Source organism: Bactrocera oleae, chromosome 2 (genome assembly GCF_042242935.1).
Source record: "Bactrocera oleae isolate idBacOlea1 chromosome 2, idBacOlea1, whole genome shotgun sequence".
NCBI lineage: Eukaryota > Metazoa > Arthropoda > Insecta > Diptera > Tephritidae > Bactrocera > Bactrocera oleae.
The window spans coordinates 57672051-57686960 of record NC_091536.1 but is presented as its reverse complement, the minus strand read 5'-3'; the positions used below and the strand labels follow the sequence as shown (position 1 = coordinate 57686960).

General features: G+C 36.6%; 1 protein-coding gene across 3 annotated transcripts in view; it reads left to right on the top strand.

Moving 5' to 3' along the window:
- Positions 1-14910, top strand: part of TkR99D (Tachykinin-like receptor at 99D) — a 56168-nt gene that overhangs the window by 11135 nt on the left and 30123 nt on the right. For 2 of the 3 annotated variants that reach the window (XM_036357765.2, XM_036357767.2), the window contains exon 2: positions 14229-14891. In XM_036357765.2, the coding sequence (XP_036213658.2) occupies positions 14593-14891 (299 nt within the window). In that variant the 5' untranslated portion in view covers positions 14229-14592. Of the gene's footprint in view, positions 1-11599; positions 11883-14228; positions 14892-14910 lie in introns of those variants that run through there. The other variant, XM_036357764.2, reaches the window with a different exon arrangement.

Genomic DNA, 14910 nt, shown 5'->3' with positions numbered 1-14910 from the left:
TTAACTAAGAGGTCAGATAACAAGCTAAGCAACTAAGTTATATAGTAAAATTACACAATTCTTCTTTGTGCTGTGGTGAAATGTAATAACGGATGTTACTCAGACTCTATTATCATTGAGTGATGTCTAAGTGAGCTTGAAAATTGATTTAATTGCTGTATTAATAATAGGTTGGCTATCACATAGTACTAGTATAATATTATATATGTATAATAATATATTCATAAGTAATTTTATGCCTTTGTGGAACTTAGTTATGGCATTTTATAAATTTTCGTTTAGTGACATTAAGTGGGTGGGCAATCATCAGAGTACGCCCATTTGCACTATCAACCTTTCTTGGGTGCCAAGGAAGGTGGATTTCAACTCCATATTTATTTCGATTAATTTTACATGATATAAACAACCGTTAGGGGAACAAAACAATAATACTCTGTAGCAACATGTTGCGATAGTACAAAAGAATATAGAACCATTTTCTCCGTTTAGGATTCTAATAATAAATCCCTTTTTCATTGATTTTTTTTTCATGTCTTTGAAGCAAATTTTCTCAAGTGCATTTTCGGTTTTCCATTTGTCCTTCATTCAATTCATATAGCCCCCGTTTTCAACACTTTAGGGTCGTTCCCATAGCTTTTAAACGGTCTGAAATTGTATGTTGTGCAACATTTAACATGGCTGCCATTTGCTTTCAAACTTTTTTGGTGGTCTTCCACGTTTTTCATTTCTCACATCGATATCATTATTTCTGAACCGTTGAAACCATCTTTCGTATGTTGCTTCTGATTGCCTCGAAAAAATGAAAACAAAAAATTAATGCTATCCACACAAATGAAAAAATATAAAGTTGTTTGTTCAATGACTGTAAGGTTATTGAATATGTTTGACAGATGTCATGCCAACCAAACAGAAAAAACATTAAGGTTCATTCACAACAAATGTTCCCTACCAACACATTTGTATCTTAACTAATACATAGATAGTGAATATATCTCAACTGGCAAGTTTTGATGTTGTTTGAGAACCAAGATAGGAGTAATTCTCTCAATAAGTTCAATTGGAGACCATAAGATAAGTTACCCATTATGCATTATATTTTTCCAACTAAAAACATATACCTTAATCAGGACAAAACTGCATATCAGTTGAAATTTTATAATTTGAAAAAAAACGATAATAAATATTAAAAAAAATTTAATTGAGTTGTCAGCATCGCTCAATTTTTTTGATACACCCTAAAAGTGCAATTGTCAACAACATCAAAAACTTATATCTTCAGTGGTTTTCCAAGGATAATAATATGGGTAAATTAAAGTTGAGTTATTTTAATTTCAACCCAACTGAATGGCGTTGTAAAACGCAATAGAAGAACTTCATCAATGTCAAGAATCGGAGAAAACCGATATTTTTTTGTAGAGTTATACATATATAAATTATGCGGATAGCAAATGGAATTTACAATCCGAGAGTGACATTTGGTGTATATGTTATTTGGCACCCTAGAATAGTATGGCATATATGCGCTAATGTCACGCCCACAAAATGTGGTTAATAGAAAACTTATAAAGTACTACTACTAAAAATAAGATAAAAATCTATGGGATCTGTGATTTTAAAATTTTTAAAATTGGGAGTGAGCCACCCTCTTAAAAAACTTAGGTGCAGATATTGATAGGTAGGTAGAGTGGCTGTCTAACGACGCACCTAGGCCTATAGGAGGAACATTGTGATACCACCGGGACTAATGTTCCCTTACTCTCTCGTCTCATCTCTGAACCACCCTGCTCTTCCGATGAAGCTCATCAGTACAAATAGTTTTATATGTGCAACTTTCGATACGTCGTCAAGGAATACCCGACCGAATGTTGCGATTCTTTTCCTGTATAGAGCCTTACATTCGCATAGAAGATGTTTTACAGTTTCCTCCTCTTCTACTTCCTGACAGCTTCTACAGTAGCCGTTGTAAGGTACACCTAGCCTGCTGGCATGTCTGCCATTAGACAGTGACCTGTTAGTACTCCTATCAAAGTTCTTATGTCATTCCTTTTAAATTTTAGTAATCGGTTTGTGTGACTCACGCTCCAATCCTGCCACGTTCGTCTGCTAGTAGGGCAAGTTGTTGTTTGTCTCCACCGAGACTCAGCTAGATTTACAGCATGTTCGCTGGTTAGGTGTTTGCAAGTTTTCAGGGGTTAATTGCAAAGTGGTACTAGTTCTGGTTACTTCATCTGCTTCGCAGTTACCAGGGATATCACTATGCCCTGGAACCCATTGCAGGTTTATCGTGACGTATGATGTCAGATCCTCTAATAGGTCAAGACATTCTTTCACTATCTTGGATGATACCATTGGAGACTTGAGTGATTTCAAGGCCGCTTGGCTATCCGTATATATACATATGCTCCTTGTTGTGAGCACACTTTTTGTCAATACCGCAAGACTTTCTTTGATTGCTGTGATCTCCGCCTGGAAGACACTGCAGTGGTCTGGTAAACGGAAAGCGATTTTGGTGTCTAATGTTGCGCAAAAGACACCACCTCCCACTCGATTATCCAATCCGTGTAGATGCTAATTTCTCTATTCCTGTCTGGTGGGGAAGGCAATGTTGTGGAGGAAGGCAATGTTGTGGACCGAATTTAGCTTCAATTCTATTGGATTGCGTAAATCCGCGGTTTTGGGTAGGAACGGGAATATACTGAGTATCTAGAGCCACCATACCAATATACCGTAAGTCATGATTGGTCTGACAACTGCTGTATAGAGCCAATAAGCTATCTGAGGCGTTAGCCCCCATTTGGGGCCCACCATTATTTTACAGGTGTTGAGTGTTGTGGGTGCCTTCTTCACCCTAGTATCCAAGTTTTGATTCCATGTAAGCTTCCTGTCTAATATTAGTCCTAGGTAGCTTGCCGTCTTGCCAATTGTTAGTCTGCAACCATTTAATAATGGCGCCGTAACTTCTGGAGTATTATGCTTTCTGGTGAACAATACTAGCTTTGTCTTACCAGCATTTAAGTTTAATCCGCACGATACAGCCTAACGAATTATATCGTCCAAGATCGTTTGCATAAAGTTTGCGAGAGTATTCGGGAATTTACCTTTAACCGATACTGCCACATCGTCAGCATAGGCCACTACACGTACCCCCTTTTTTCTAGATACAACAGCAACTTATTCATTGTCAGGATCCAGAGAAGTGGGGATAACACGCCTAATTGAGGTGTACCTCTTTGAACGGATCTGCACATCGCATCACCTGCTCATGAGCAATTGTTTAATTAATTTTCTGAGAGGTTCAGAGATGTCCAGATATTTAAGCGCACTCAGTATGGCCCTAGGCTGGATATTATTGAAGGCTCCTTCTATATCTAAGAAGGCAATTAGAGTGTATTCTTTAACTTCCAGAGATTTTTCAATCTCCGCCACCACAAAGCTTAGCGCTATTTCTGTAGACTTTCCTTTAGAATACGCATGCTGCGAACCAGCCAACTTTGCTGGTTTCAGTTTGTTTCTTATATGTAATTCAATTAATCTTTCCAGCGTTTTAGAAGTCCTATGGATTTGTATGCGAGCTTTTGCCTGAATTTGGTATGTATATTACCTTGACTTCCCTCGAAAGCGAAGGGATATAGTTTAGTTGCAGCGCCTCTTTAAGAATGGTAATTAGCCAATCCATTATATAATTATGCGACTGCTGTAGTTGAGCCGGGAATAGACCGTCTGGTCCCCGCGACTTGAAGGGCTTAAATCAGCGTACGTTGCTTTCTGACACTATGTTTATAAGAGTGGGGTCTATTTCTGATCCACTGTCTTAAGTATATTCAGCAGTATGGCTTTCAGAACTGCTTGGGAAGTGGGTATCCATTAGTAGTCCCAGTGACTCTTCACTGGATACCGTCCAACTGCGTTCTGGCTTCTGAATATAACCGATATTGTGCACGGATTGTGCCATTATTTTCTTAAGTCAAGACGCTTCCGCCGTGTTCTCGGTATCATTACAAAAAGATTTCCATGAACTTCTTTTTGCTCTACTAACTTCCTTTTTGCATGCCCTAAGGAGGTTGTAATAATAATCCCAGTCTGACTCGCCTTGGGATTGCTTGGCTAAATTGAACTACTTTCTGCATTCTTTCTGTAGCTTTTTAAGTTCTAGAGACCACCAGGGGGGCCTAATTCTACCCCTACTTCGAGCTATTGGACAAGCCACTTTTAATGCTTGCCGGCAAGAATCCATGAGTCGATTAACGAGGATATCGAGATACTCCTTACTATTGGACTGAAACGGTAGAATCATAGGGATACGTTTTTCCAGTTCTTGCATGTGCACCTGCCAGTTCGTTTTCCTATGATTCCTGAAGCTAATGATCCTATCGGCCCTTTCCTCTATTGTACATTCAATATATCGATGATCCGAAAAGAATTGTTCTTCGAGAACCACCTGTAGGGCGTTATCCTTACTTTCGTGAATCCATAATTTATCTCCCCGCCACTTTTCGCCAGCGGTTGGATGGATTCTTTCGTTAATAACAGCAGAATCTGCATCGTGGCCCTTTTGGTCTCCACGCCATATTCTGCTACGCTATCTTCAAATGTCTTGACGTACCTCCACCCTTACGTGGGCAGGCTCGGGTTGCAGGCTTTTATGAGCTGCATAATCTGGTCCGGCTGTGATGGTGTAGCCGGAATCCATACCCTTGCCCTTGGTCTGGATGGTATGTCCTTTTTCTCCTCTGCTACCAATTTTTCCCCGGGGTATACCTCTTTCACTTTGGCTATAGTAGCTTTGTATAGAGCGACCGATTTCTCGTCGTCGCAAGCAATCATTTTGATCTGGCCCTGGTATCAGCCGGCATCTGTGCATGACGGTGGCGGACCCGGATTGCATAGTAGCACTTCCAACGCCACATTTGTCAGCGCATTTCCATTGGGCTCTGGGGATTCCTCCTTCGGGATCTCCCTCATCCAGAACGCCAATAACAATTCGGTTTCGGGCCACTTCTGTAACTTCTTTTGCGAGCGTTACACCCTTTATCTTTGGCCTCTTGGCTAACGGCTTAGCTTCTTCAGCCGACCTTTGTCGCTTGGCTGCCCTTACTGGCGGCTCCAGCTTGAAATTTGACAAGACTGATCTCGCGCAGTCAATCGATGTTTGGAGCTTCTTCGTTAGCTCCTCTTTCGTTGGCGGCTTTAACTCACTAATCTTAGTAGGTATGCGGCGCGTCGTCTCTCCGCATATTTTTCCTTTGCCGGGTCCTGAATATTAAATACAGGCCACTCTTTGGCAGATGCACTTCCAGCAGCATCCCCTTTGGCATCTCCCCCCTCCCCCTGTTTTGCTGCCGTGTTTTGGCTACAGGGTTTGGGTATGGCTGCCTTCAGCGTTACTGCTTTCTTGGGGCCAGCTTTAGCTTCTGTCCTCTTGCTTACTGCTGCCGAGCTCGCTCCAAACGCTGCTCTTTTTTGGGAGCAACTGCCCCTTTTTTGTGAAGATCCGGGCTCTCTCCTATTTTTGGTTTTGTTTTCATTTGTTTTATTTGTATTTCTGCTCATAGTTGGTCCCACGAGTGTGGGGGAAAGTGTGTCCGCTTGCGCATAGCTCCCGCTGCGCAAGTAAGGCTATCATATTACAGAGGACGCCAGGTATTCGTAAGCTCCGTTCGAGACTGGGCTATTTAAGGGCCCCCAGCCAGGTTCATCCTCGGCACGGTTCGCATGACACCTTGATCCAGCTCTTTATAGTACCCCCGACCATGGTAAGGCTCCCTATCTATATGCTGTGCTATTGAGGAACATCGAACACACACATAAGAAGTCTGACCTTAGCTAGATTCCTCAAGTCTACAGCAGGGGCGGACTGTTACCAGCTCGCCCCCGCTTACGTCGTGAATCTGTGGAATCTATTACCAGTCGGCACCCTCGAGGAGGGTTCAGTGGGGGATTTCCGCCGACGAGGTGCATATATTACAAACATCTAAAGCTATTTCAACGAAACTTGTTGATAAGTAATATTTCTTGCACCTCTTCAAACAAATTGCTGAAATCGTATAATAAATATACATCCCCATATAATTTTCATATTGAAAACAACTGAAATGCCATAACTCAATAAGTAACGACATCAGAGACATTAAATTTTACATCCGATATAGTACTTAGGGCTTCATAGGAGCCGGTGCTCAGGAACTACTTGACCAATTTCGACACAATTTCGTGCATGACGTTATTTTGACTTTTTTATGTTACGTTGCGAAATGGGCGAAATCGAGCTACCACCACGTCTATTTCTATATATATTTTTATTTCAAATTCCATATGTTTCTTTCTTTTGCAGTACATAAATCAAAAGCCAATGACGTTATGATTCACAAATTTTACTTGTGGTATGCAATCTTACGTCCAAAAATGTTAGAAATCGGACCATAACTTTAATAGTCCCCAGAATATGTGAACCTCAGTGCATATATGAAAGTCAGGAAGCATCTTATTCAAGAAATAAAAAATGGATAACATCGGTTCAATACTTCCCTTAGCCCCCATATACCTAATAGAAAGATTTTAGAAATTCCGGTTGACTTAATACCGTATATACCGGTCCATATGCAATATTCTTAAAGAAATAAAGAGAGCGTCATGACCGAAAAACAATTTGTCATTGTGCCCAAATCGGGCCAAAAAAATTGCAGATCTTCTCCTAGCCCAAATATACACGACATAATAATTTTTATCCGTTTGACCGTTCTTAGTAAGAAACCAAGTTAGTCTACGACCTAGTTATATTTACAGAAGTTCATAAAATGTCAAATTTAATTCTAAACCATTTAGTTACGCAAAATTTTTGTTATACCATAAAGTTTTATAACATTTAAAAGTATTTCCCCTCCTTTGAGCTTTGCAAATTGCAAGAGTATAAAATGTTCGGTTAACCCGAACTTAGCCCCCCTTACTTGTTTATAATTGTTGTGTTACCAGTTGATAAATTAAATCAGACGGAAACCACTGTTACTATTTTAAGAAAATGTTGCATACATATATTAAAAGGGTATATGAAATTTCTTAATGAAAACTATTTATCGGCAATTCAGTATTCGTTCAATCACAAATGAAAACGAATCGTAAATGTACATCAGGTTAGAACCTCTTTAAAGCTTCAAACAGAAGGTACAACTGTTAGGCTTTTCAATTATCAAAAAAGTAAATAGTAGATTTGCGAGAAACAAAAACGAAGGTTACTTATTGAAGCTACAAGTATAAATGAACATTTTTCATATGTATACCAAAAGCTTTGAATTCTTCTCGGTAACTTTTCATTTGATTGAAAGTAAAAGACGATTAGTTGGAAGACAGAGATATCTTAGCCTACATGTTCGTTCATTCTCCATTTTTAGTTATACATTATTTATACATAGTTCAACTAATCAAGAAGGTTTATCACAAAGAAGAAAGTGATATGACTATGCAATTGTTTTATTCTAGCACTGATAGACTATGTTAACCCGCATTGATGAAATTGAAGTTGATATAAATACACATAATATCTGGCCATTAGGAGTAATAGTCGTATTTATATACGATTGCCATTTTACAATTGAAAATATGGTAAGCTAGGTATAAATTTAACTTTTTTTGCACAAAGTTAAAGCTCCTTATATTGCAAACGTTCTCCGGTAGTAAACATAATGCAATTGATCATGAGAAAACAAATATTATTCCATAAACATACTTATACTAAATATACATCATTGGTGATTAATGAGAATATGTTTAAAGTGTGCATACATACTCATAAACTCTTGAAGCGCACACTCTCGGTGGAATTGAACAGGCCGCCAACTCATAGCAAAATGTGTAAACAATGCAGTCGCAATAGACTTTAGAGCAAAACAAGTGCTTGCGAATATCAGTCGATGAAAGAATTTTACAAAAGCTGGCAAGTATGGAATCACATTGGTTGGATGTGTTCAGCGTAATTAAACAATGATAAGACAAACGCTAGTCAAACTGTAGTCGGTCACCAAAGCAATTGTTAATGATAAACAATTATCTAGCAGAACACACTGCAAAAAGTGACTTACAAACGGAAGTAGCTTAGACTGACCCCACATAACGGCGGTACACGTCGCATCAGACGCAATATGACACCAAAAAGAATTTTCACAATCAGCAGATGTGGTGCCACTAGAAATAAGTGTTTTAGCTTAGCTTATGGCAAAACTGAATGTTTTCTATAATGTAGGAAGTGTACAAGTGCAATACATAACACATGACAAATATTACGGTGCTGTATGCAACTGATTTTAAAACCAGTAAGGAAAGGCTAAGTTTGGGTGTAACCCATTTAATATGCTTGCAACTTGCAAGAATACAATGCCTTCAGGTGCTGGCAAAACCTTATACAAAAAAATAAATCAAATTATAGATTAACAATCTAATTTGGTATCTTCTTAGCTTATATTGAAGACCATTAACTTAGATATAATTTTATTGCTATATCTTAGTTCGCATCAGCTTAAATTATATTAAAAACACTTTTAAGGGGGTATTCTAGTCTTTTTTTACCGTTTTTTTATATTCTCGAATTTTTTAAACATAGTCAAAGTCGGAATTTGTGAAGCTGAGAAATCGTGGGTATGAGCTCGAAAAATACAGTTTCGAGAAAAACGCGTTTAAAGTTTCGCGTAACGTTTTATACCGTTCAAGTCATGAAATGATATTTTATAATTACAGCTATATGTCCGAAAATATTTTAAATTTTGAAAAATCCTCTTGTACACATATTCATGCATAGTTAAACTTTTTTGAAATTTCTAGACTAGAATACCCCCTAGAATGGAATATATGTCGATATTTTTGGCAATACCGCATACTATTAACATGCCACATACTAATAATATGCTCACTTAGTTTCATTAAAGTACACATACAACAATATAAAGGGTGATTCATTTCAAGGTTTTCTAATTTTTTAAAGAAAAAAACACAGAAAATAATAATAGCTCAAGTTCTCGCTCAGTCAAAGTTTCCCGTTAGTTCAAAAATATTTATATTAAATATATGGGGGCTAGGGGGACTATTGACCAAATTCAACCCATTTGACATACAGACATACTTTGGTATTGTAATTATTCATTGCGGAGTCTTGGTATTATTTGAAATATTTTGCGCACACTTCATTTCGCAAGTTGAGTACCAGAGTAACTATGAAGTTAATTAAAAGTTTTTCTTTTGTGTTATTCATGTTTATATAACCCTTAATTTTGTTCATTGAAAGCTTTTATTAGGTGTTTTTATTACGTATAAAGCGTGACTCCGAAATTAGAATCTCTAATGTTTTTGTCATTCTGGATATTATCAGCCGATATTTTCGGATGCGCTGTCGGCTCTAAAGTCTCAAATACTAACAAAATGTTTCTCTTAAGTACGCATTTATTTTTTTATGTCTGTAAATAAACATGGTATACCTTGAAAAAAAGACAAAGAAAGCGTTGACTTAGCTATAACAACCTTCACAAGTTCATATTTTATAGCGTGAAATAGTATAGAAAGGTCTTTATCTTAATTTTTATGATTTATATAGAGGATGTTTTTTAGACATGTAGTTTTCAAGAAGAAATAAAACACATATAATTTGATGTTATGGCCAAGAATTTCGGTAAAGTAAGCACCGCGACTGACTCGAATAAATTCCAGCCGATAGGCCCAATTTTCGACCAATTTTTGCATTAATTGTGGTCGTATGTCAGCAATAGCGCGCCAAATACTTGCTTCCAAAGCGTCAATCGTCTCGGGCTTACCTGCGTAGATACGACTTCACCCTTTGGGGAGTATCGTGGTGGCTGTGGTTTAAACCTAAATGCTGGAAGAACTGAATTTCAGTTCGAAAAAAGAAGTTGCACAAGCAACTGGGTTCCGTACTCGAAAACCGAAGAGGTTTTAGGTCGGCCTCGAATCTTACCAAGATGGTCAGTGTGCCCTGCACACTGCCCACTGGTAACCAAGTTAATATTTGCAAATAGCTCGTATTATTTGGGGCGCTTATCAACACATTTTTTTGATACGTTGTGCTTTGGAGCACCGTGAGGTAAGGCCGTCGACGGCAGGTACTCACGTAAAACACACCGGACGTTGCCCATATAGCACACCAAACAGTGACCTTTCGAGAATGTAACGGTATCACAACAATGGCTTGTATATTTTTATCACTTCAAATGCGACAATTTAAACATTATTAACGTACCCATTTAACCGAAAGCTTTATCGCTTAATAAACTGTCTTGTGAATTTCATTTCGTTTTGGGCCTATTAACAGTTTTGTTAAAAACTGCTAAAAGTGCGATAAATCAATAACTAAATGCGTCAGAGATATTAAATAGTATATATCCAGGTGAAGAAGGCTTTATAGGAGGTGGTGTCATTGGACAACAGGCGGGTCACCGCCCACCTTTAGGTGAAATAATATATATCCGGACCTACGGACGTACAGACCAAATTTGGTGCATAGCATTGTTATGACATGTTTATGTCCCTGCGTTAAAAGGGGCGACATCGGCATACAAACACGCTCCCTTCCCACATAAAAAAATTTTAAAATCGATCTGATTTTTTGACTTTCCAGTGATTATGTCGCGATAAAACTTTCCACAAATAGGTATTTTGAGGTATGCCATCTCTATCCCAAAAATTTTCAAAATCGGGCTATAATTGTTCAAGCCTCCGATAACGAATATGGGAACCCCAGTACCTATTGTTAACATTTACGGGTCAATCTTTGAGATATATTATTGCAACTCGAAATAAGAAGAGAAGGAAAACTTGCCCTAACCTCATATAAATAATATGGGAATTTTCGAACATCCGGCTGACTTTACTTCATATAGGTACAGTTGGTCAACTCGTGTGCTATTTTAGTGAAAATAAGTGGACAAGTTTTCTTAAAAATTATACAATAATAAGAAAAGTGTAGTACAGGATATGAATGGAGTTGGCCTAGACTTTGGTCTAAACCTCATATCCCTAATATAATGAATTCCAATCCTCTGGTTGACGTTTTCTAGATCAACTCAATATATTAAATTTTGCCCGTTCGGTTGAGTTTATACATATCATATATATCTCATTTAAAGACGATTTCAATAAAATTTTCGCTAACGCAAAGTAAAATATAGCAATAAAACTAAATGAGTCTGTGAATAATATAGCTTAATAAAAAAAAATGTATTTTAATTCTTTCCCAACAATTTTCATACAAAGTTTTGTTAACACTTGAAGGTATTTCTCCGGCTTTGATCCTTGCAAGTTGCAAGAGTGTAAAATGTTCAGTTACACTAGAAATGAGCATATCCTTACTTGTTATTATTGCGCCTTTTCGAAATATTTTGTAAATGAATGTATTTTAATCATTTTTTGTTGGGTTACTTTTTCTTTATTTACGTTTTTGAATACGTCGAGCGGTAATGCAATGGTTTTGAACTCGACAAAGAATGTTTGCCTTATACTCGTATGAGGTCACAAAAACAAACAGAAGGTCTGCCTGGTTGCCTCTTTGACATACACACGTTTGCCGACTTTTTGTTATAGAAACTGATTAACTTCCTTTACGGCAGGACATGACGCGCCGTCAAGTAAAACACTTGTAACCAACAAAACATTTTTAAAGCATATGAAGTGCGCTAACGTTTTGTTTGAAAAAACTACAACACACACCTTTTGGTCACGCTATGGTTCTGTACTTTACAAAATTCAGCTGTCATCGTGGAGTTCTGTTATTGGACGATACCTGCTGGCCAAATATGCAACACAGCTGAACAACTATTTTCAAAACAAGGCGTAACTATTTCAATTCCTTGTTAGAGTTGTACTGAATTGAGCTTGCCAAAATATATAAGGTAAGAACTCAGTTAAATAGTTATTGACAAAGTTATTCAAACACACGTACAAAATGAGTAATTCGAAACTATTTGTTAATTGTTGGCAAATAAATTATTAACTTTTTGTATTGTTAAATAATTTACTAATTGATTTGGGCACTGAGGCATTACCATAACGAAAACAATATTTTTAAAATACAAACTGAAATAGCTGATTTTAGTATTGTTTGGTTGCTTAGATGAGTACTGATTACTTTCATCCAATGTCTATAATTAGTTTATCAACCACTTTAGCAGCTGATAATATGATTTGTGTGCCTTCTCAAGTTTGGAAGTTTACGCAGTCAAAATCGATTTGAAGTGTATAGTTTATTCTTTATGTAATACCTCGAAAGCCGATCGAAAGAAAGAAATTTTCGCAGACTTTCCTTTTTAGGAAATTCTGATTGGTTTTTTGCCCAAAATAATAGGCAGCTCTTCTAGAAACATCCAAAAAATTCCAAGTTTATTAGTTTCGGTAGATGAATTATACAATTTGTTAGATATATATATCTACTATATATTATATATTGCATACTAAAGTTTTTCCTTTCTCTTCCTGCAAAAATCAATGTGATATTGCGTATACGCCATGACCTACCTACTGGCTTAAGGCATGAACATTAATCGCTTGCCAACAAGAAGTTGGACAACAGCAAATGAAGAGAAAATATTTTATCAGCAGAAATTCCAAACTAAATCTTAACAAAATTTAATGAAAACATTTTATTCGTGGACTTTCTACAAAATTAAGAATATTTTGTGGATTATCAGCGATTTCCATTTACTTAATTCACCAATTATTGGCATTAGTTTAAACGAAAGGACAGATTGATTATATATTATCGGATTAAATTTGGAATTACTCAATTTTCAAAGTTTTTCTCAAAGTTCACATAACACTGTCAATATATACATAGTATATATGTTTCCACGGATTCTTTGTCTCGCTTATTCAGAATCACAAAATTTATGACAAATGACTTTATGCTATTTAAAGTGTGTTTATTTAAGATTTCTATTAGCAGATTTGCACACAATTTTGAAGCAACGCGCTTTTTTTGTTTACCCGTTCATATTTTTATTGCCTTTACATTACACGCACGAATGTGTATGTGGGATTACAAATATACAAATATATCGTTCCAAGATTCTCTATAATACTTTTATTTATAATCGTATTTTATGCCCACACCTGAAAGTTGCTTCTAATTTCGTTTCGTACAATTTTTGTAATGAAATTATTGTAGTACAGAAGAGCTTGTAGGAAGATGCAAATAAGTATATGAGGAGGCCCGGTTAGTAGTAAGAAATGGCAACATTATTTTCGAAAAACAGCAAACATTCGCTATTGGATTGGCATCTGATGACTGTGATGACAAATTTAATATGGTAATATCAATATGGTGTTCTTATTTCCATTGATTACGATCATTGTCTTCTTACAGTATCCAATCCTGGTTACTTTTGCCGTAATGCATATGTTTTATTTTATCATTCTGTTTTTGAAATAAGGAGTTGAATTGCAGTACTGCTGCATTTGATGTCAGATCTCTGAATTCTGTCCCGTATTGTACTTACAATAGATATATATCTTATCCCTTTTTAGACAAAATATTTTTAGCTTCTCTTAGACTAAGCAGTGTTTTTTCTTAAATAGAAGAACAATAGCTTTTTTGATTCATCCTTTTTTTGGCTTGTCATACATACAACTCGTATTTAAATACTTTGCAGTTCTTTTAATAGTTCATTTGGGTTTCGTTAACGACACATTAAGAAATGAACATGTGGTAATTTGCAGTTAAAGAAAAACAGTTTTCCAAGAATTGATCGCGCAAAGGAAAAACGTTATTTTTTAAATGCACTGTAATATATTGATTACAGGAAAAAAATTAACCAGATATTCGAAAATTATTTAATTACAAGTGTATAGTCTACACCGAAGTCTGGACCGATTTCAATCCTATTCACGGTTTAACCTCACAATAATGAGCGCAAAGTGATGAATTAACAATTGGTCAGCTTGGAAAGATGTTTTAATTACTAAGCTATGTTTCACATGCTTTACACAAGCCACCTTTTTATCTAACAATAAGAAAGTAGAAAACTGTAAGGCGGAGGACCTTCCCGTTAAAAATAAGAGCTCATACTTGAAGAGCCTTTCTTAGAAAGGTCTAAAAACCTATTTGTCTGAGTACCAAGCAAAAAATAAATTTTCGTTTTTTTCGACCCTCTAACATAAATATACATATTTTTTTTAAATACATATACACAATATACATGTCACATACTAAATTTTGAAATCTTTTCATTATATGCTTTTAGCAAAACTTTAAAATCAACAAGCGCCGTAAGAGCATAAAGGATTTCATATAATTCCGTAAGCCACGTACTATTTTTAAAAGTGGGAGTGCGAGTGCGTTGCGGTAAAAGGAGATGCAGACAAAATAGCTAATAACAAAATATAAGTTCACCAGAAATCCGAAAGGTACAAAGCAACAACAACAAATCTAAACCACCGCCAAGTGTGTTTCTGTAAATCATGTCCCACGAAAAGGTGACAAAACAAAATCCAGAAGCGAAATTTATCGCAAGAACTCATCCACTTAATAAGAAGAAAGCCAAACGCTAAACAACTAAATAGGGATTCACGTATACTTACATATGCAAAAACTTTTACGGCACAAAAATGCCCGACTCACACATACCAACGACGGCAGTGAGTGAATTTGGGAGCATAGAACCCTACAAGGTCGACACTTTTAATGAATTCGAGAGCAGCGGTGTCGGGGGCGGTCAAGGCGATGTCATAATTGCTACTGAAAATACTCGTGCTGTTTTCGGCGGCTTAGTGAACGACCTACGAGATAATTATTCCCAACTTATCGGTACCACATCGGTCATTGATTGGTGCAATCAATCACTGCTACTGTATGGCATAAATAACTGTAGTATGAATATTTACAGTGGAATTAACGATACATTGGTGTAAGTACAAAATATAACA